The sequence below is a fragment of the Lissotriton helveticus genome, chromosome 4_1 (assembly GCF_964261635.1).
Source record: "Lissotriton helveticus chromosome 4_1, aLisHel1.1, whole genome shotgun sequence".
Classification (NCBI taxonomy): Eukaryota; Metazoa; Chordata; class Amphibia; order Caudata; family Salamandridae; genus Lissotriton; species Lissotriton helveticus.
Window position 1 is genome coordinate 1,936,466,177 of NC_136063.1, and position 21,595 is coordinate 1,936,487,771.

The following is a 21,595-nucleotide window of genomic DNA, read 5'->3' on the forward strand; positions in this document are numbered from 1 at the left end:
CTTGTTTAGATTCAAAAATATGTCCTCCGAGATTGGAGGAATTTGATCAAGACGGTGTGGGTTCATACCAATGTTTGGATCCTGTATAGGAAAAACAATGAGATGGATACTGGCCTTAATGGTGGCTATTTTCTAAAAGAAATATGAATTAAGGGAATCGCTTAAAGACTGTGATGGAACAGATTTTGGCGTAACTCCATCTGGTTTAGAGAGTTTGTTGACTATAGAGATCTCTTTAGATTTATTTGACACATTGATGAATTTTTGAGAAAAATAGTTAGCCTTAGTTTGGATAATCAGAATTTTGTATTCTTTCAACAAAATTAGGTAAGAAACTTTTTTGCTTGGGGGGATAGTGGCGGCGCCATCGGCGTTCTGCTTGTCTAAGTGCAAGTTTCTTTATTTTTAGATCATCGGAAAGCCACAGTTGAGACTCGTGAGGTCTCATGATCTTTGTTTTTTTGAGAGACGGGCGACGCAGTCGCTGGCAGATTCCAGCCATATATTAATGCTCTCTGCCTGAGACTGGAAAACTTCCAGTGTAGAAGGGGACGTGGTATTTAAAAGTGACCGGAAGTGATCCATGTCTGCCCGTCTCCAATTTCTGAACATTTGGTTAGGTGGGATCACATTGGAGAGTAAATCTGATCAAACATTGGGCATAGGCAGTGGCACCAGGCCCCATTCGGCCGCGGACGGGCGCAGACGGGCTTGTCTTTGGCGCTGCGCACGTCCGCTTCGCGTCCGGGGGGGGCATCTTGTTTTATCCCTTCTGAGATCCCGACAACCAGCAGGAAGTGGTGGTCGTCTGGGAGGGTAGGGGGTGTGTCCTATTGCGATTCTCTGTACAATCAGCACAGGGAGGCCGTGACGGACCAGATACGCTAGCAAAGCAAGTAAACAGATTCACTTTACAAGAAGTGCAAAAATACAGAAAGTGCAAAACACGCTCATAAAAGCAGTTTTTAAATATTAATATACATCCAGACACAGTTAAAGGTAATGTCCGACGTAGTGTATACCAAAAGTTACACCTACAGTCTCAATCATATGTTCAAAAGCTACACATTCTGTAAGGCCCTTACTCTCTCAAAACTAACTCACATGTTGTTTAGTCATTAAGGGGGAGACATCCCTTAAGGATTAGAACCCTCACTCACCCGAGGGTGACATGCTTCATCATATGGGTCCTCCTTACCAGTGGGGAAAACCAAGTCACCACTGGGAGCTACTACTTCAATGTTTAAGGAAGGAGCTCAGAGATGTTTAAGTTTAAAGAGGATGGGTACTAATCCCATATGTGAGCGAGATGAGTGTAGTGAGGTATGCAGCGCTGTGTGTAAAAAGTGGGAGTAAATTAAAACTGTCTAGTTAGAAATCACTAACATACGAGCAGTCCATAATCCTTAATGCGTGCAACAAAATACTCTGTCATCCTGGCACCGTGCTATTCTTTTTTGCATCTGGTATCACTTGTATACATTCAAGAATTATTTATTTTCAAGATTGTTGCACAGGATTTTACCAAGATCTGATATTAATTCAGTGTTTAAAATTGCTGTGGTCCTTTGTAGGCAGCAGAACTTCGAGAGCCATTTATTAGAAAGTTAGGTGTAACTTTGTTAAGCACCATAACAGACATTTAAAATAATGCAACATGTTGATGTTCTTACAAACATAACTAACTGAATTTTTTTTTTTATCCAGAATTGTCTTTGTGGATTTTTTCCTTATGAATCTTATTCTCTGGGTGAAAGGATCATCAGCCGCAATTCCTTTTGGCACTCTTGTTGCAATTTTGGCAATGTGGATTGGAATTTCAGTGCCATTGACATTTATAGGAGCATACTTTGGATTTAAAGGAAGGGTAAGTCTCTACAGGCTCTGAATCACCTACTTATGTGGATACATGTGTTTTTATGCATCTATTGTCTATGTATACAAAGGAATCTATAAATTACTGCTAATCTTATTTACTCAGAACACTAGGTTCATCTTCACAAACTTAACATTGAGTTGAGGCTACACACTAGAGACAGACAACTATGTTAACCTTTTTTAAGAATTTTGACTTATCCTGAAACATTTCCTTTTTTTTCTTTAACCGCTGCACCTCTCAGGCACAAGTAACAGCCCTGAGACTTCAGCTATTTCCCTATTTTGGTCTTTCTCTGCTAAAACACTTTATCGGTACCTTTAACTGGTTTGACTGTTGTACATCAGTATGTTAGGTTTATTTTATTTTTAGCATATACTCCCAGGATCTGCTTTAGCTAGAAAGACTGCTAGCTCCAGGAAAAGGTCTGTGGATGTCTTCCAGCTGGAGGTTTTAGGTCCTAGTTGTCAGGGGTGGTGACCGGTAATTTTACCGGGGGGGGGGGGGCGGAGCTGGCTCGCAACCGAGATGGCCGCTTGAGCCCGGAGCTCCGTCCTGTCGTGCTACTATTCTTAAATTATCCTGCATTATTGGCAATAACCTGGAACCTACTTCCCAGATACGGAGACCATAAGGGGAGAGCTGCAGGCTGGTGAACTCCCGAGTGATTTTGAAAGAGGCAATCCAGTGGAACGCAGCGAGAAGGCGGTGAAGCTCCTGACCCGCAAGACCACGTCCTGGAGTGTACGACGAGATGGCACTGCATCACCTCACGTGCGGCAGAGGCTGTGGAGTCTTGCCGGTGCCTGTCCGCAGCACCCGGGGCCTCGGTGTGACAGGAGGTCTGGGGCGGAGCGAGCGCCCCCCCGGAGGAAGGAGAAGCAGCGGAAGCTGATCCTCACTGGGCAAGAGGCGTCGGTGGAGTGAAGGGAAGACCGCGGAAGGTACGGAGGCCCCTGGGGGATGGTGGAGCAGCGGCGGATGCCCCCACACAAAACAGGAAGTACTGGGCAGAGTGCATAGCAGATGGGGGAGAGGCCGGGGGTACCCCCCCTCCGAGTTGCGGGGGAGCCGTGGGGCAAAGACCAGAGTGCCCTCGGAGGTGGCAAGATCAAACTGTAAGCGGACTGGCCTGATATGCGGGGAGGCCTTCGGGTGTGGCGCGCACAGGGGCAGCGCTCCCTCCCTATAGCTGCATGCGACTTGATACGGCGGGACAGTTTTGACCACCAGGGTGTGGCGGGGGTCCAGAGCGGTATTGATGTGTGAGACGGCTGAGCACGCCGGTGGAGCGGGAAACCCTAACGCAGGAATTCAAGAGTGGCGTGTGCGACTCATGGGACTCCTCCCACACATTACAGGTACACGGAGGAAGCCACGGGGGGGAGACACCTGCATAGGAGACATAACTTGAGGTGGGGAGCGCGACTGGGGCCATCCGCCCCCCCTCCCAGGAGCCCCCATGGAGAAACAGGGGAGAGATGTGCACCGGGCAGACGGAGAGGAGACTTGCCCCCCAGTGTACCAAAGACCTCGGCCCACCGCGTAGTGGACGAGCTCCGGGGTGTGGCTGCAGGTGCCTTCGACAAAGCCTGTAGTGGGCGGTTGAAGACAGGTTGCAGCCACAAGCGAGGGCGAGAGACCAGCTCTGAGAGGTGGTGGAGGATTGAGGCTGGAGCGGAGTGTTCATCCCCCTACCATCGTCTAGTGCACCCAGTCAGCCGCGTAAGTCGAGCTTGGCCATCTGTCTGCGTGCCCACTGTGCTCCGGGGCAACATGGGAAGAGGAGATAAGACACAGGCCAAGCTGTCGTTCGGACAAAAGCGCTCGAAATCCCACGACGCAGCAGATGCGGAGAACATGAGAACGGCAACAGAGGGCAATCCTGCAGACATACGCAGCTTCCTCTTATTTATGGAAAAAGGTTTACAGAGCGGGATAGCAACATTGGACACGAAAATGGATGCCCTGACCTAGAGGATGGATAGAATGGCACAAAGAATGGATAAACACCCGGAGAGGAGGATCACGGAGGTGGAGGAGACGCATTCCACGCTGGATTCTGACCATAAGAAACTGGGGAGACTCATGCAAACCTTGCAGGATAAGACCGAGGACCTGGAGGCCTGCTCGTGGCGCTGTAACCTGAAAATCACTGGCCTGCCAGAGACGACCCCCATGGGAAACATGGAACTGTTTGTGGAGAAGCTGTTGGTAACGCTGCTCGGAGAGGGGTTTTCTCAGCATTGTTTGTAGTGGAACGAGCGCACCGCTCCCTGGGCTCCTGATCTCGGCCGGGTGCCCCGCCGCACCCCATAATTGCTAAACTGCTTAAATATAGGGACAGGGATACGGCGCTATGCATGGCACGGGAGAAGAAGACACTGAGGTTTGAGGGATTGGATATCTCGATTTACTCAGACTTCACAGCGAGGGTGCAGGAAGCACGTAAACATTTTGCTCCACTGAAGAGACAACTCTGAGACCTGGGCATCGACTACGCTATGCTGTACCCTGCAAAGATCTGTGTGAATCTACAGGGGCGATGTCAGATATTTACTGTCCCAAAGGCCTTAGAGCAGGCACTCAAGGGGTGGTCGACAGGAAAACGCAACAGCCCAATGCAGCAAATGCTGGACGAACAGCTGGTGGCTCGCTGGAAGAGCAGGGCTGATTTTGCGGGTCATTTGCGGTGGGGGGTAAAGGGGGGAGCATGGGTCCCTTGAGGATTGGGGACGGAAAGGCTGGAAGATATGGCTACTGGCCAAGATGGTGGTGGGGCCAAAATGTTCAGCATAGTCATTGCTGTGTGTGAGTAGAGCGCCACTTATAGGCCAATGAGGTGAGGTGATTATGGTTCAGAGCAAACTGTTCACTGCGCCCTGGGGGGTGACACGGCTAATTAGCGATACCAATGTGTAAGTATTCATCAGGCGTACGTGTGCCTTTTTCAGATTCCAATGATGCAGATGGTTTGACACTGCAGCGGTGCGCAAGGGCTTTAGGCATAGGAAGATAAGACAGTCTCTATATATGAAGCTACCTCTGCCCATGCGTGCTTAGCACCAAACTAACCTGTTGTGGGGTATGTTTGGGGGGTGTTTTGAGGGGAGGGTAGGGTGGGACTTGGGGTACTGTGTGACAATGTTGGGGGAGGTCAACTGTGGGAGGGGGAGGGGAAAGCTGAGATGCGAATGCGGCTTGGGGAATGTTTGGTGGGACGGTTCTGGTTTTTGCATACAGAGCACAGTGCGAGTGCACACGTCAAGCTAGGGTCTACTATATACAGAAGCGACACAGATGGCAGGACAGGAGGCGGCAGATAACGCGCCTCGGACGGATAGTATAACAGCGCTGATGTGGAATGTCAGGGGGCTTAATCATCACAGGCAGAATGTTGACGTAGCCCTGCTTCAGGAGACCCACCTCCCGCAGGACAGCGCGATGCAGCGCAGTTAGGGCCTTGCAGGTAATATAAACTCGGCAGGCTTGACTACACATGCCAGAGGAGTACTGACATCGGTGAACCCCAGTTCGGTGTACACGTTAGAGCTATTGAGAGCGGACATGTGGGGTGGCGATTTGTAATATCTCGATGTCGGGGGCAAGGAATTGAATGGGTGTTAGTGAATGTGTACGGTCCCAACTATGATTGTCCAGAGTTTTACACAGCGATGGCAACGACCACACATAAATATCACACAGCGCAGTTTTTATGGGGTGGGGATTTCAGTCTGGTGAGGGATCCAGACTTGGACAGATCGGCAGGTGCCACTCGGAGACCGGCTGCGGCCGCGAAAATCCTAGACCGTGTGATAGTCAGTATGGACCTCAATGATGTGTGGAGAACACGCAACCCGGATCGGGGTGGATACACACGCTACTCGGCCTTCCACAACTTTCACACCCGCATAGATTACTGGCTAGCCACCCCGTCCCTACTGGGCCAAATCAGAGACTGCAGGGTCCTGCCACGCACACTTTCGGACCACTCACAGTTATTGCTGGCCCTCAATACCCCTAAGAAAACAATACAACCGTTTACATGGCGCTTCCCACCCTATTCACTGTTAGATGCACTTTTCAAGGGGGAGCTCGCGGAGGCTATAGACACGTATTTCGAGGCAAATGTAGGCTCAGTTGACAGCTTTCAAACAGTTTGGGAGGCATTTAAGGGTTATGTTCGAGGTGCGGCAATGGCTAAACCCTCGGTGGTCCTCAAATACCTAAGACAAAGACTAGACGACCTGGAACAGAAATTGGGGCAATTGGAAATGCGCTGATTAACGGACAGTGGTCAGGAACTTGAGGAGGAGATTAAGCTATTACTTGAAGAATTCCATGAGGAGGCAGACAGGGAAGTCAAGCATATGGGGAAGTATGCATCAGCGCGCACGTATGGGAAGGGAGACAGACCAGGATCGGACCTTGCAAGAGCGCTGAATGCGAAACGGGGGAGGACGCAAATCACGGCAGTTAAGTCAGAGGAGGGAGAGATTTTAACTCAAGACGCCGATATAGCGAAACGGTTCCGACAATACTATGCGGACTTATACAGGTCAAGAGCGGGAGACCTAGATGAGGAGATCCTAGATTATTTGGAACATATAGACCTCCCGATACTGACTAACACCCACAGGGAATTCCTAATGCTTCCCATAGAGAAGGATGAAATAGCAGAGGCTTTGGCAAGCATGAAGTCTGGGAGCGCACCGGGCGCTGATGGACTCACGGTGGGTTTTTATAAGGCATTTATAGACCTCCTGCTACCGCATTTGGCATCTCTATTCGATGACCTGTGTACAACAGGCTGTATGCTGCAGACGATGCGGGAGTCAATTTTGGTAGCTATCCCTAAACAGGATAAGCCTCTAGAGGAATGTAGCTCGTACAGCCCCCTTTTCCCTATTAAATGTTGACACCAAGATATATGCTAAAATCCTGGCTAATCCCCTGGCACTCCTAGCTCCGCAGCTGGTGGCCCCGGAACAGGCGGGTTTTATTCCAGGTAGAAACCTTACATATAACATTTGCACGGTCTTTGGAACAATGCAGCACGTAAGGCAGGACACCAAGACAATTGTTGGTATTCTTAGACATGGAGAAGGCCTTTGACTCTGTCATGAGACCGGTATTGACGAGAATGGGACTTGGGCCGGTATTCCTGCAAATGATTGGCACAGTGTATAACAAGCCCAGAGCGAGGGTCTGCCTGGACAATTAAGTTACGGAACCCTTTGCCATATCCAGAGGGACTAGACAGGGCTGCCCACTGTCTCCCAATGCTGTATGCCCTAGTGGCGTAACCACTGGTGTGCGCGCTCATGGAATATCATTGGAACGAGGGTATCGGCTTCCCGACATATAAAATAGTAGTGTCCACTTACGCGGACAATACGTTGTTATATGTTCGCGACCCTGAGAACAACCTGACAGCGGTACTCAGAGAAGTAGTACACTTTGGCGCTCTGTCCGGCTTGAAAGTAAACTGGGCAAAGTCCATAGCTTTTCCTCTTACGCCATCCACGATGGAATTCGAGATGGAGTTCCCTATGCATTGGTCTGTAGACTCTGTTCGATATCTGGAAATCCAACTACACACAGGCTCGGAGATAGTGCTCAGAGAAACCTATGGCGGGGCCAATAGCAAGTTCGAGGATGACGTGGAGGCCTGTTGTCGACTCCCGCTTTCATTGCTGGGACGCATCTCAATTATGAAGATGGTGGTGTTGCCTAGGGTGTTGTTTCTGTTCATAAATATCCTCATGTTGCTACCGCGTTTCTTTTTTTTTTTTTGGTTTAAATCTTTTATTGAAATTTTGACAAGACAGACATGGGACAAATCAACAATACGGGCGTGCATGCGGTCGCCCGGCAAATAACACCTATCCCACCCCTCCCAAAGGGCGAGGCTCATTGGTGCTGCATAGAATATGTCCGTGAGTGCTAGTGAAGCCCAGTAGACGAGGCAAAACTCTAATCCGGTCCCATGAACATCCAACAATCCCTCCCCCTCCCCGCCCCCACCCGCATCCCACCCACGTTCCCCCTTCCCCGGTGTGGTAAGTACGTTGAGGTCAGTCATCACAGGGTCTGCGAGAGAAGCAGCATTCAATCGGGTGACCGGGGTTCCCCCCCGGAAATCGTCTGGAAGCCGGAGCACCCTGAGGTATTTTGGGCAGGTGATCACATTGAATTCCTCCGACAGGAGAGAGACGAGGGGCTGCCATGTATCGAGGAATGTGTCCCGTGTTTGGGTAAGGGAGGCCTGTATCTTCTCCATTCCCATTATATACCACAGGCGGTGGAGCCATCCCGTATGGGTAGGTTTCCTAGGGGTGCCCCAGAGAGACAGGATGTGTTGGGTGGCTGCCCCTATCGCTATCCCCATCTGCCTCCCCCTGATCGATTTGAGAGGGAATGTGATAGCGTTGGGAAGGCCAAGGAGCGCGTGTATGCTGGAAACCGGGGAAGATCTGTGTCAAAATGTGTGTCAAAACTCTTGAGCACCTCCTCCCAGTACCCCTGGACCTCTGTGCACTCCCACAGGATGTGAGTGAGTGTCCCCTGTTTGCCACAACCCCTCCAGCACCTGGGGTCTCTACGCGGATTGCCTTGATGGAGCCGTACCGGTGTAAGGTGCCAATAGTATGCTATTTTCACCGCCGCCTCCTTACTGGCCACATTGCGAGCGGTGTGGTGGGCTCTGAAATATATGTCCTGACATTCCCTATCTGTGAAGGTGCGCCTAGTTTGTGCTCCCATCGATTCTGACCCGCCGATCGTGCAGCAGGGGGAGGTGGACTTAGCATCATGTAGACTTCTGTGATCGCGTGTCTGTCTGTTGTTTTCGTGTGTAGCCACTTTTCGTAGTCTGTTAGGGGTCTGCTCACGTGGGGCAGCACATCTTTCTCCGTGAGCCAGTGTCTGATCTGGAAGTACTGGAAGCGTCTGATCCGTGGGAGTGTGTAGTAGTCCTGCAAAGTGCGTATCTGCATGAAGCCCGTGGGATCGAAGAGGTGGCCAGCTGCCTTGCATTCCGATTCCTGCCACTGCGAAAACGACCCGGGGGCCAATCCCGGAGGGAACGCCGGGTTTCCAAACAGAGGGGACATCCGGGACGGGAATGTGGTAAGGCCCTTCGGGACCGCCACTTTGTCCCATACCTGCATTACTGTTCTTGTGATGGGCGATTTCCTAAGGTACGAGGGCCTGTCTTTTCGTCCCAGGAATGGGACTTTCCATAGGGACATCTGGCCCATAGCCCGGTCTTGAAATAACCACCGCTTCTCCGATTCGGGCCTGCTCCATTCTAGGAGGTAGCGAAGTTGTGATGCGTGGAAGTAGCGAAGCAAGTCCGGGACCCCGAGACCGCACTCCGCCGTAGTCCGCGTGTTCAGGTCCCTGCGCAAACGCGGGCGCTTCCCAGCCCACACAAATTGTGTTATGGAGTCCTGCAATTGTTTGAGCACGCCAATCGGGGGAGTTACCGGAATGGTCTGAAACAAGTACAGGACTTTCGGCAGTAGGGTCATTTTTATCGCTGCCACGCGTCCCAACCATGAAAGCGGCTGGCAACGCCGCGTTTCTTTTTTCAGAGACTGAAACAATCTATGCCAAAGCTTGCCTGAGCAGGCAAACAGGCACTGTCCAATGGCACGTTCTCACGCTGCCATTCAGTATAGGAGGCCTGGGCGCTCCAGAATTTGTGCTAGGGGTGACACATGCATACCTGGATTAATGGCGACCCGAACATCCCACATGTGAGAATGGAAAGACTATTCGCAGATTCGCTCCCCTTGGCGGCAACAATATTTAAACTGGTAGACCGTAGAACCGGGATAATAGACTCTATAACTACCACTATCATGCATGGAACTGCCTTCTGCAGCAACAGGGAGGAGGAGGTCTACCCCATAGGACAGTGAGATCTTCAGCCTAGCAAAGTTCATCTCAGGCAGCCAGGAGCATGCACATTTAGTGCAAGTACAGATCCTGGCTGCCTGACCTGAACAAAAAGAGTGTCTGTCAGACTGACCTTTGTTCAGCCTGATGGACACTCTTCTTGCCAGAAAAAAGGTGGGGGGCATGGCCCCTCAGCCCTTACGGACAGGCCGCTGCAGCTAGTTGTTCAGTGTGCTAAAGAATGATGTCTCCTTTTGAAACAGGTTTCAAATCATACCTTTATTGTAGAAAGCATATATTAGTCAGAGCTCTGCCCTAAGTGTATCTCTGGTGTCTGGGCTCGGGACCTGACTCAAAATCATGCTATAAATGCTCCCTCATGCACTTGGAGGCAATTCCAGGACGATGAAACGAAGCTGCACTTTGCAGAACATGAGAAGTCGTCATGGCCCTCATGTAAGCCCCACTCCAGTTTGCGGGTGCAGATTCAATCTCCCTCTTGTGGCCATTCCTGTTAGATGTCAACTTTGCTGTTGAAATCCCCTGGGAAGTCCAAATGCAAACACAAAAAAGCAAAGTGGGACTTCACCCCTTCCTGCCATTGTGTATCTAAAGAGAAGTCGCCAGTTCGTCTCCCTCTAGGTCTCAGGTTGTGCTGGCATTTCCCTAACTGAGCCCATTCCTGGGCCATCGATGACACTGTAGCAGATTGAAGCCTTCAAGGATCCCATGCTTAAGATTTATACCGCCTCCCTCTGGTTTGCCTTTGGGCCTATTAAAAATTATGGGGCATCCAGTTAGGTTTGCTCTGGCAGATTCATTATTACTGCTGTCTGGCCCATTCGGGCCCAGTACCAACTGTGTTACAGACTCCTGTGTTGGGTCCTTACATTTTGATGCCCGTGCAAACACCATGAATTTTCCCTGGGAAACTTTTGTAGCCTTGTCTTTGGAGTGCTATGCATGCTCTTCTTGGACTAACAGTTGTATACATGGTTTAATGGAAGAGGTTACCATCTGGGTATGGTTGGAATATGTTCCTACCTCTCTCGTTTTCTAGCACATTTTCTGAAGAGTGAAGCTGGCAGCAACGCATTGTGGCATTTGGAGTTGAAAGCGAAGCACCCTATACAATGTATCTTCATGTATACAATGCAATAATTAATATACACTTACAGTTCAGACAGGTTTAGTTTTGTTGTATAGTAAAAGGTCCTTTAACAGCCCTCATTGAGGCCACTTGTCTCAATCTGTGTTTACGACCTGTGGAGGAATTAGACATAACCCTCATCTAGGGGCCATTGAGCCAGTCATTAAATCCAACAACATACAGCACTTTCTATTGAGACTGCTTTTCTGTAAAAAATATCAACGTTTATTTCTTCAGAGTTTTGAGTTGCTGACTGAGACCTAAATTCTGTGTGTAACTCCGAACAACTGGTTATGCTCATTGTACCTGCACGACACACAGTTCCTTTGGCATGCCGCCAGTACCTGCTGGGTATGATCTAGAATATGCATTAATGGTACAGGATGCTATCTTTTGGTTTTAACATGGTTCTGCTAGTAATAATACTCTTGATGGTAGCAGGCTACCTTCCTATGCCACAAGTCCTTTTTTTGGATTGTGTGGTGAGGGCTGCCTCCATGGTTTCGGTTGCATCCCATCCGGATTTGGTTCTCTGGCTGTCCTTTGAGTATAGGTTCTTGATATACTTTCATATATTCTCTGATTTACTCGAGAAGCACAATTCAAAATGAGGAGCTTGTAACTCACCTATTGGGGTTAATAGAAAATTCCATGTAAATGTCCACCAGTCCCTAGTTTACTGCTGTAGCCACAGATTTTCAGGTTTGCAGTCTCTAATAGATACATCTTCCCATACATTTCTTATCTCATGAATTCTGCTTCAGGCTTTATACTGGTCTAGAAAGCTTATCCAGAAACAACTCCTGAGTGCTGCTAGGTGGTGCCACGTGGCTCCAACTGTGACTCCACCACCAGATGTGGCATCACCATCACGTGCATCAGATGCTGTTATTATGTGCCTCATCGACACAGCCAGAACTCAAATCTAAGGATGTCAGGCTTCAAGGTGTTCCGACAGTGCTGCAAGATGTCCTTTTCTGACCTCAAGGGTTTACTGTATGTGGTGTCAGAACATGACTCCATCCCTGTGACTCTTGTGCTGCTGTGCCAACAGGGAACAGGAGGCCAAATAATTTTTTATCAGAACCCACAGGGAGATTGCCACACCACCACCAATAAGCCACTTTGCAGCAAAAATGCATCTAAGACTTCTTTCCATAAAAAGTGACATGGGAAGAAGTCTCTTTACTTGAGGAAGTTGTCCCATTTCCAAGACCGTTTGGAGTCTCAATGCCGTTCCCCCATCCCTGACTTTTGCTTGATATTTAACATCTCCTGAGCTTCTAAAAAGACGAGTCCATAATTCTGAAGTCCTTTGCCTGACCCTAAAAAGGTCAAGGCCTTTGGACAAGCAATTCTGGACAATTTCAGGACTGCCCTCAACCTCTGGGCTACTCTCCAAGTGATAGCAGGGTCCAGTCCAGAGAGCTTGGTGACCCCAGCAACTCTGTCCAAGACAACGCCCTTCCGGGGCCTCAGTCATTGTGCCTATGGCGAATTCTGAAATTAAAAAATACACCATCTCTATTCTCTCTCTCGAGAGCTTTCTCTTGCAGCTATAGAAGTAAATAGCATTTTCCATGGATCTGAATCCTGTGCTGGCAATGGTGATGCTAGAAGAGAGTATTATCCCAGTGGAAAAGGAAAATGAAAATGCAAGTTTTAATGATCTGGTGGGCACCTCCAGAGGTTCCGAAGGTTTTCCGACTTAGAAGAGATTTTTTGTCCCAATCAGATGACTTGCCTATGGAGGATGCGTTTGAATATATTTAATGAATTTATAGGCAAATCATAAATCAAGAGCAGTAGGTAATACTCAATAAGAAGCAAACATTTATGATGTCTGACAGTTTGCGTGAGGGGGCATGAGGGTAGATAGGAAAGAAATAAAGTATCGAGAAGTAAAAAGGGAGAGATAAACTACAACCCCATTTATCAGCAATTACAGACAAATCTAGGTACATATGTTTTCAGTCAATAATCATACAAAAGAAAGAGTGATGCTTGCTTGAAAGTCTCGCAGTATCCATCATAAGGACGTTGTATGCTTAAATGTTTAGATCCTGTGTTCGAAATCCTACTGTCAATCCCATTTGTCCCCAAATTACCTGATTTTGTTGCAATTTGTTGTTAGCCTTGCATTTTAGTCTCTCAGTTGTTTCTGTTGTAGCCACCACTTTCATCTATTCAGCTTGTGTTAGCAGGACCATGGTTTTCCATTTTCGTATAAGAGTTTCGCAATAATGAGAGCAGAGGCAATCCTTCGTCGCCTGTAAAAGATTATGCCCAGTATGGTCTGGGTATTTATTATATGTGGCAAGTAATTCTTCAAATCGTACTGAAGCTTCTCAATCTTTCCCTTTTCACTGATTGTTAAGCCCTTGTTTAAAAAAACTCACCTTGATCCCACCAGTCAAGGTAATTATCAACCAATTTCCCTGATCCCTGCTGTTGGGAAGATAGTGGGAAAATGTCAACCAAATTCTTTCGGACTGTCTTGAAGAGAATCAACTCCATGCAGATCTGATTCCGCTCCCAACAGCACAAGGAAACAGTCCTTCTAACAGCAACGGATGAGCTAAAAAGGCTGCTAGATCAGGGAGGGGAACTGCTGCTATCGTTCTATTAGTTCAGCATTTGAGATAGTTGAACATGTGATACTTACTAACAGACTGAGTGAAGCAGGAATTCAGGACCTTGTGTTTAATTGGCTTACTTCATTCTTGAAGTACAGATCCTTCCAAATCTTTGAGAACCCTTGTTTCTCTGATGTCCTGCTAATGTAATGTGGGGTGCACAGGGCTCGGTCCTCGGCCCCACACTCTTTAACGTGTATCTGCACCCTTTGGCAGGTATTGTGCAGGAATTTGGACTATCCATTGTCTAATACTCTAATGATAATTCGTTGTATCCCTCTCCCATGGGAAAAGGTTATTGAATCACCAGCTGTCTCCCTGCCTGCAAAAAGTGTTTAAATGGATGCTAAATTGTTACCTAAAATTGGATGGGGAGAAAAACAAGATAATGATTCTTGGAATGGACTGGTGCCCCAACCGGTGATTGACTGATCAGAATGTTTGGGCAATCCTCACACCCCTTCCTCCTCTATAAAAAGTCAGGGAATGTTGTTAAGGTTTTTCTCTCCATGGATGAACAGGCAAAAAAGCTTGTGGCTAACTGTTTTTGTACACTCAGAGCACCACGCAAACTCTTCAAACTCATACCGAGTGTATCGAGAAGAACTGTAGTCCTATCCTTCCTTTTGTCTCTGCTAGACTACGGCAACTCTATATAGACTCCCCAAAATGTCATAAAGAGGTTACAGGTTGTCCAAAATTATGTGGCAGGGACTTTATTTAAGATCCCTCAATTTTCCTCTGTTAAGGAGGCCACGGTCTCACTACACTGGCTTCCTATTGAAGAGAGGATAACATCCAAAACATTGTGGTTGGCACATACTGATCAACCTCAAAGGTCCTCTCATGATCATTACCCTTATGGCATCCATCCGGCCCTCAAGAGCCTTAAAGTCCCCAGAATTCCTAAATCCAGGTGTGGCGGAAGGTCATTTTCGTACCTTGTTCCTAAACTATGGAATGCATTACCAGTAGAGTTAAGGTGCATAGACAATGAGACTCGATTCAGGAAAATGCTCAATGCCTGGCCCGTCCTTCTGTAGTGAGCCCCGATCTGCAATAAAGAAAACTTCCAACGCCTGGAGGGAGACATGGTGGAGGCAGAGTGCATGCTTGGCAAGCCACCGATACTGGAACGTGATGATGCCCCTGCCCTGGGGCGCCAGAGAGGAAGTGGCGCGCCCCGGGACCCGGGCAAATATCGAACGTGCTGCTGGTACGGCTGTGACTGCATATTGCACAGTGGTGGAGGCCACAGCAGGGATTCGTAGGGCCTGGGACGGGGAGGATTGGTCACTGTCATTGCGCCTGGGAGGCGTGCCTTGTCCCGGGGCGTGAAACTGGATGCGTGTGCCTGGCTGAGCCCCAGGCATCCATAGTGGCTGTTTGTCAGCCAGGAGCCATTGGTCTTGGTCCCCCGCCCCTCCGTCACCCTCGGCCGCTAGTGTCCTGGCACTGTGTGGCCCGGGGGAGTTAGACGCCGCCTGAGTAGAGTTGGGCGGCCTGCAGGGAGATGTGGTTCCTACCAGAGACCTATATGTGACAGCGTTACCAGGGATTCTGGGTCTTTGAGGTGGACTCCGGTGGGTGCAACTGGCTGATACCCTCTACCCCCCATTTGGGAACACTTTTTAAGTTCACGGGCACAGCAACATATGGTTACACAGAGGCACCCAGAGGCGGCCAGACTAGGTCTAGGTGCGGTATTTGTGTCCACCGCCTTTTCACCGACCCCTTTACCTGCATTACAGAGAACCTACCTGGCGGCGGGACCGACCAATGTGAAAACCTCCCTCTCCTCCTTTCAACACCTCTGTGGTAGCAGACCCGGTCCAGACCATACTGTTCTACAAGCGGAACACTTAAGGGTTGAGGGTCTGCCTTGCAAGGCCTTAATACTATAACACAAGATGACTCGGGACAAGCCTCAAGGCACTTAGCAGAGCACAATTGATAAATATACAAGTGCTGGGGCCCAGGCCATCGACCAGACAGGCCTGGCCTCTGCTACTCCATATAATGCTATGCTATTGGATAACATTACCCAATGCACTGGAGGCCAAAATAGGAGGCAGTGGGGTCGAATGTTATGTTAATCCATCAGGATTTACGAAAAACGGTTGAGCGTATAACAAAGGGGGAAACCAGGACATCGACCTAGGAAGACACCCTCAAATCTCTCCAAAAGAGTATCCTCGCTGGAATCCGTTACGAAGGGCCGTGCGACTAGGGTGGAAGATGCCAAAGGTAGAGCCCGTAGGATCAATCTTTGATTTGCTGGTTGTCCCGAAGGCTGCGAGGGCAGTAGCATGGAGCAGATCCTTACGGCCTGGTTGACGGGGAGGCTCCCTCTGGATTCGCTGTCCAAGTGCTTCATCATCGAGAGAGCGCACTGTGCCCTGACGCAAAAGCACCCACTGGGATCCAGGCCGCGACTGATCATTGCTAGATTCTTGAATTTTCATCATCGAAATAAGATTCTAACGCAATCTAGATTGGTGGACAAGCTGCATCATGACAAGCATCATATCCTTATTTTTCCGTGCTATACTAAAATGGTGCAGCAGCACCAGCAATCTTTCACATCTGCTAAGGCCTGACTTCAATATCTTAAAATTCAGTACGCTTTGTTGTTCCCGGCCCAACTGAGAGTCATACTCCAGAGGAGTCTTTGCCTGGACAGATGTATGGGAGCAGCTGAAGCCACACACTCTGCTGTGATTTGAGTCACCATTATCATCAGGAGAAACTGCTCATAAGCTTGCTAAGCTTAAGGGGAAAACTACGCATAGGTCATGCTCGAGACAGCACTCCAAGATACGAGACCGATCCCGGGAAACGGTGTCCCGACATAAATCACCCCCATCACAGCGGGACTTGTGTAGACCTTGTTGGACAATATCTATACTTGACTGATGGCAGAACATGGGGGCCCTCAAGAGACTCCTCACATCCCTCCTTCCAGACCCCACCCCCACATTCAATAACTCTTTTCTCAGTATCTGAGAAATTTACCTTCAGTAGGGATAGTTCAATGGGGATCAATTGGTGTGGGGCTTCGCTGCAAGCCCTTTGGGGCACGGACAATTTCCAAACCGCGACAGATGCTTTAACTGTTTTGAGGTATTGGGGTGGGAAGGAGGGTGAGGGAATGGGATTGTTTAGTTTGATTAAATGTGTTATGCTATATGCTTCTACACTCCTATTAAGCTTCCTTCTCAGCGCTATGGCGGGAATGGGTAGTACACTGAAAATAGTTCGCTGGAATGTCCGGGGAGCGCTAGACAAGAATAAGAGTGGTGCTCGGCCCCGCCAAGCCAAACTTATTTCACCTTATATCCTATTACTACAAGTGACTAACCTTCTGGGCACTAAGGTGCCATGTCATTCCTGCTTTGGATACAGTCCGGTTTTTCATGCTGGGTTTGCAAGAGGTTCGCATAGGGTTGCGGTTTGATTCACCGGAGGGCCCTATATTCACACAGTAGGTCTTGGTCTCACCCCCAGGGACGATATGTCATTATCACTGGCATGATACATGGTGAACAAATTACAATAGGCGGTATATATGCACCCCCTCCAATGTCTCACACATTTATAGAATGCTTGACTGGGATTATGCTGGAAACCCCTAAAGGCCTCTCAGTAATAGGCAATGACTGGAATGATGTCGTGTGCAAAACCCAAGATAGGTGGCGACCACGAGGAGGGGTGGAGACGATACATGAAACACGACTACAGACACTGTAAATGCCATGGGTTGGATGGACACCTAGCGACACCTTCACCCGACCACACAGAGCTTCACATATTACTCTACTGCCCATGATTCATTTTCCAACCTCGACTATATTTGTATACCTATCGGGTATTATTACAGGATTGTGTTGACAGACATGCTGTCACTGGGTTTGTCTGACCCACTCCCCTGTTGGAGTTGTGGTTAGAGATAACACGCCCTCCCTTCCGCTGGTGCATGTCTACGTGGCATCTACATGACCCCTAATTCAAGACACATATGCATCAGGCTATCACAGATTACTTAAATCTGAATCTAGGCGCCGTAAATTCGGTGGAGACTATTTGGGAGGCCATGGCGCAAACCATTAGGGGAGTAAATGTATCCTTCTGTACGGCCTGGCGTAGGAAACGCCGGGAGACACTGCTCCAGATGGAGACACAGCTTCTTGACATAGAAAAACGCAGTGGGGGGAGGATGGAAAACAGGTACGTCGCCAACTGCTTCAGTTACAACAAACATATGCTAGTATGTTGCTGGATGAGGCCAGACAGGGGTGGTTGGCCTCAGGCGGTAGAATATATCAGTGGGGAGATAAGTCAAGTTCTCTCTTACACCATCTGTGTAAATCTGTACTTCACCCACCAACTACGCCATGTGTTCCAGGTGTAGATGGTCAAATTCTCACTGATCCTGTCCAAATTGCGTCATGTTTTGGGGCCTATTATGCGGAATATAATAGGATAATAGTACTGTCATGTTCTTTTGGACTTTACTCTCCAAGTTCAGAAAATAAGGTGCTCATTCCTGGACGTGAAGAAGGCTTTAAGAGAAAAAGAGCTGAAATACGCAAAGCGGTTCCCTGCCAGGTTGAGGGTAGTGGCCGAAAACAAGATTTGGTTCTTTGAAACTTCTTAAGAAACATGGTCCTGGCTGGAGGGATGGCATACGGTGGGCTGGGGGAGAACCCCGGGAAGAAGAAACACAGAGAAATCTGGGACTCACCATGGGTGGTCCCCTGGGGACCCTGCCACGGAACGGGTGGGTATAAAAGAGCGAGCAGGTGCCAATCTCCCTGTATGAGCTCCCTCGAGGCACCAATACAATCCCATGCCAGGAAATGGCAATACAGCAGACCACTCATTATCTGGGGAGTGTCCCCTTGGGACTCACAAGCTTTTTAGACCCTCAGTAAGTGGTACAATGCCAAGACATTATCGGAAATCTGCTATGGCTGGACATTTCACAGTGCACTATCACAGATGGCAGTGAAGTGATGTTCTTGAGGTGGTGGGGTGGCGGATGGGAGGAGGTGAGGTTATTACTCCCTAAATGTTAACATCTTTTTGGGGAATTTAAAAGCACTCTGAATAGTTGGGGAGGCCGGCAGTTTATTCCCCGTAGTGCTGGGAGGGGGGAATATGCTGGGGGTGAGTTTGAGCTGTTTGATTGTGTTACTGTCACTCATGTTAATTGTTTTGATGACCTACTGGGATTGATGACATACTGGGACTGATGGCTTGCTGCCCCCATGCGCTCATGAGTTCCTAAATCCCTGGGGCGTATAGGGCTGGCTCTATACTTATGGGTGTTCTACAAATTGGACAGAGAGGTCTCTGCCCTTAGTCAGCCTCACAATGTCTTGTACCATATCATCCCTGAATATAAATAAAAGTTTCAAGATACTTTCCTGGAACGTTAATGGTCTAGGGTACAAAAAAAAAGAGAGGAATAGTCCTATAACATCTGAAGCGACATGCAACAGATGTGGCCCTCCTTCAGGAAACACATATCCAAGGAACACATTATGGAGCATTTAATAGATGGGGTACAGATTAAGTGCACATTCGGGTTACACTAGGTACTCAAGAGAAGAGGTATTTTGATGCACACTTCATTCCCCTTCACAAACCAAAAGAATATTAGTGACCCGCTGGGATGCTTGGTGGTGGTCTTTGGCTGCTGGAAAGGCCAATCCTTTAATATAATCTCGATCAATATCCCTCCCAGGCAGCAGTCCATGGTATTTCCCGAACTAGGGACACTACTTCTGAATCTCCCGGAGTGCAGAGTGGTGACCGGGGGAGAGAGGGGACAGTAACGCGGCTCTGTCTCCAAAGGTCGACCGATTGCCCCCACGACAACAGGACCAAGCAGGCACTATATTGAGTGATTTTCTGATGGCAATGGGACTACAGGACATTTGGAGAGGCCTTAACCCAATCCTCAGCAGTATACATTTCTCTCGGGAGTGCATGGTAGTCTTTCACAAATAGATTACCTCTTCACCCTGGCCCTTCAGATGCCCCACTTTCAAAGTGCCCATTATCTGGCCCGCGGAATCTCCGCTTATTCCCCAGTCTGCGTTTATTATGAAAGAGATGAAATACGCCGGTTGCGCATGGGTGGGATAAGCTCCTGGTATTTCCTAATCCCCCTCTTTATGTCTAGAAGCAACAAATCAGTATATCACTGAAAATACAGGAACAATAGATTCAGCATGTATTCCCTGGGAGACGTATAAAACAACGATCAGACGGCAGGGCATCTCATTAATGGCGGGCGAAAAAAGGACAAGCGCTTGTAGCTGGATGTTGGAACGGGACCTCCAGGAGCTGGAGACCCTTCTGGTCACTGACCATGACGCCCGGGCGAGACACCATCTGTTGCTCAAAAGGGCTGAATTTAGGGCAGTGGCTGAGGAGACAGCGAAAGGCAGATAACAGGCAACACAATGAAACCTCTACAAAGTGGGGGATAGAGTAGGCAAGCATTTTGCATGGCTAGATAAGAGGGCAATGGCCTCAAGATGGGTACTTGAGGTAAAGGGAAGAGATGGCACCATAGTTCGGGTAAGGGGACAAATAGCTGACACGTTTGCTGACTACTATGAGCATCCTTACACATTGGCCTCCACCACTTTCAGTTGCAGATTCACAAGAGTTGTTACCTACACTCCAGATGCCCTGCCTTGCCTCAGGAGACAGATATCTCCTGGAAAGGGACCTGATGGAGGCCAAGATAACTCGGGAGATTCGTGACCTAAGACCCGGCAAAGCTGGCAGCCCCAACAGCCTGACAATTGAGCTGTACAAATCAACGGCTACAAAAATAGCACCCCTTCTAAAACCTATTTTTAATGTAAATGTTAACATAGCTCCAACAAACGAAAGACCAGGAGAGCTAAACTAAGGGAAAAAGGAAGGTTTTAATGGCTTTTCTAAAGTCCAAGAGGCCCTCAAAAGTACGTATTTGAACCAGCAGGGAGTTCCATAACTTGGCCGCCAAGCAACGGAAGGACCGCCCCCCCGCTCGACAGCGTCTACACGAGGAACAATGACCAAGTGCTGCCCTAAGGAGCGCAGCGGGCAGGGGTGGAGTATACGGGTACGCAAGTTACCAAGTAGGCTAGGCATAGCGAACTTGAGTATCTTGAAAGAAAGACACAACGTCTTAAATTGAATCCGCTCCGCCATGGGAAGCCAATGAAGATACCGGATGGTGTCAGCAATAGGACAGAACCGAGGGAGCCCCACAAAGGTTCTGGCAGCAGCGTTTTGATCACGCTGCATACGAATAATTTCAGCCTGATTGGCGCCCAACAGCAGAGAACTGGCATAGTCCAGTCGAGATAGAATGGTCGACTGTACAATCAACTGGCGTGTCGGTGGTTTGAAAAACTTTAAGAGGGGCTTAAGACCTCACAAGAGTCCAAAGCACGTACCGGCAACTTTTTTGGTATTTATTTGGAAGCCTAGAGAGGAATCCATCCAAACCCCCAGCTTCCTAACCACCTCCTTTGGTTCAGGAGTGTTACCTAGGGCACTCGGCCACCAATGCTCACCCCACAAGCTTGCGTTCTTTCCTACTAACAAAACCTCCGTTTTATTAGCATTTAGCTGCAAAAAGTTAGTGGTCATCCATTCAGCTATGGCTGTCAGGCCATCTCTAAACCTGGAGGCATCAGCCAGAGCCACCACTAGCTGCGTATCGTCTGCAAATGAGACCATAGTAAGGTCCCACTGCCTGGCGACCGCTGCCAGCGGCTGAACGTACAGGTTAAATAATGAGTTACTCAGTGCTGAGCCCTGAGGCACCCCCTGATCGATGGAATGGACCTGAAATAAAAACGGGGGGGGGGCAGAGACTCGGTAATATCTTCCGTACAGAAAGAATCTAAACCCTTCCAGAGCCGAGCCCGTTACACCTGCCTCCTCCAGCCGCTGTAGCAGCACACCTTGCAAGACTGTGTCAAAGGTGGCACTAAGATCCAGCAGTATTAGTGCCGC

At 48.8% G+C, this 21,595-nt stretch overlaps 1 protein-coding gene across 1 annotated transcript in view; it reads left to right on the forward strand.

Annotated features, from left to right (window-relative positions):
• LOC144829455 (transmembrane 9 superfamily member 2-like) overlaps positions 1–21,595 on the forward strand; it is a 1,692,131-nt gene that overhangs the window by 1,282,703 nt on the left and 387,833 nt on the right. The window contains exon 13 of the mRNA XM_078688619.1: positions 1,708–1,867. Coding sequence (XP_078544745.1) covers positions 1,708–1,867 — 160 coding nt within the window. The remainder of the gene's footprint in view (positions 1–1,707; positions 1,868–21,595) is intronic.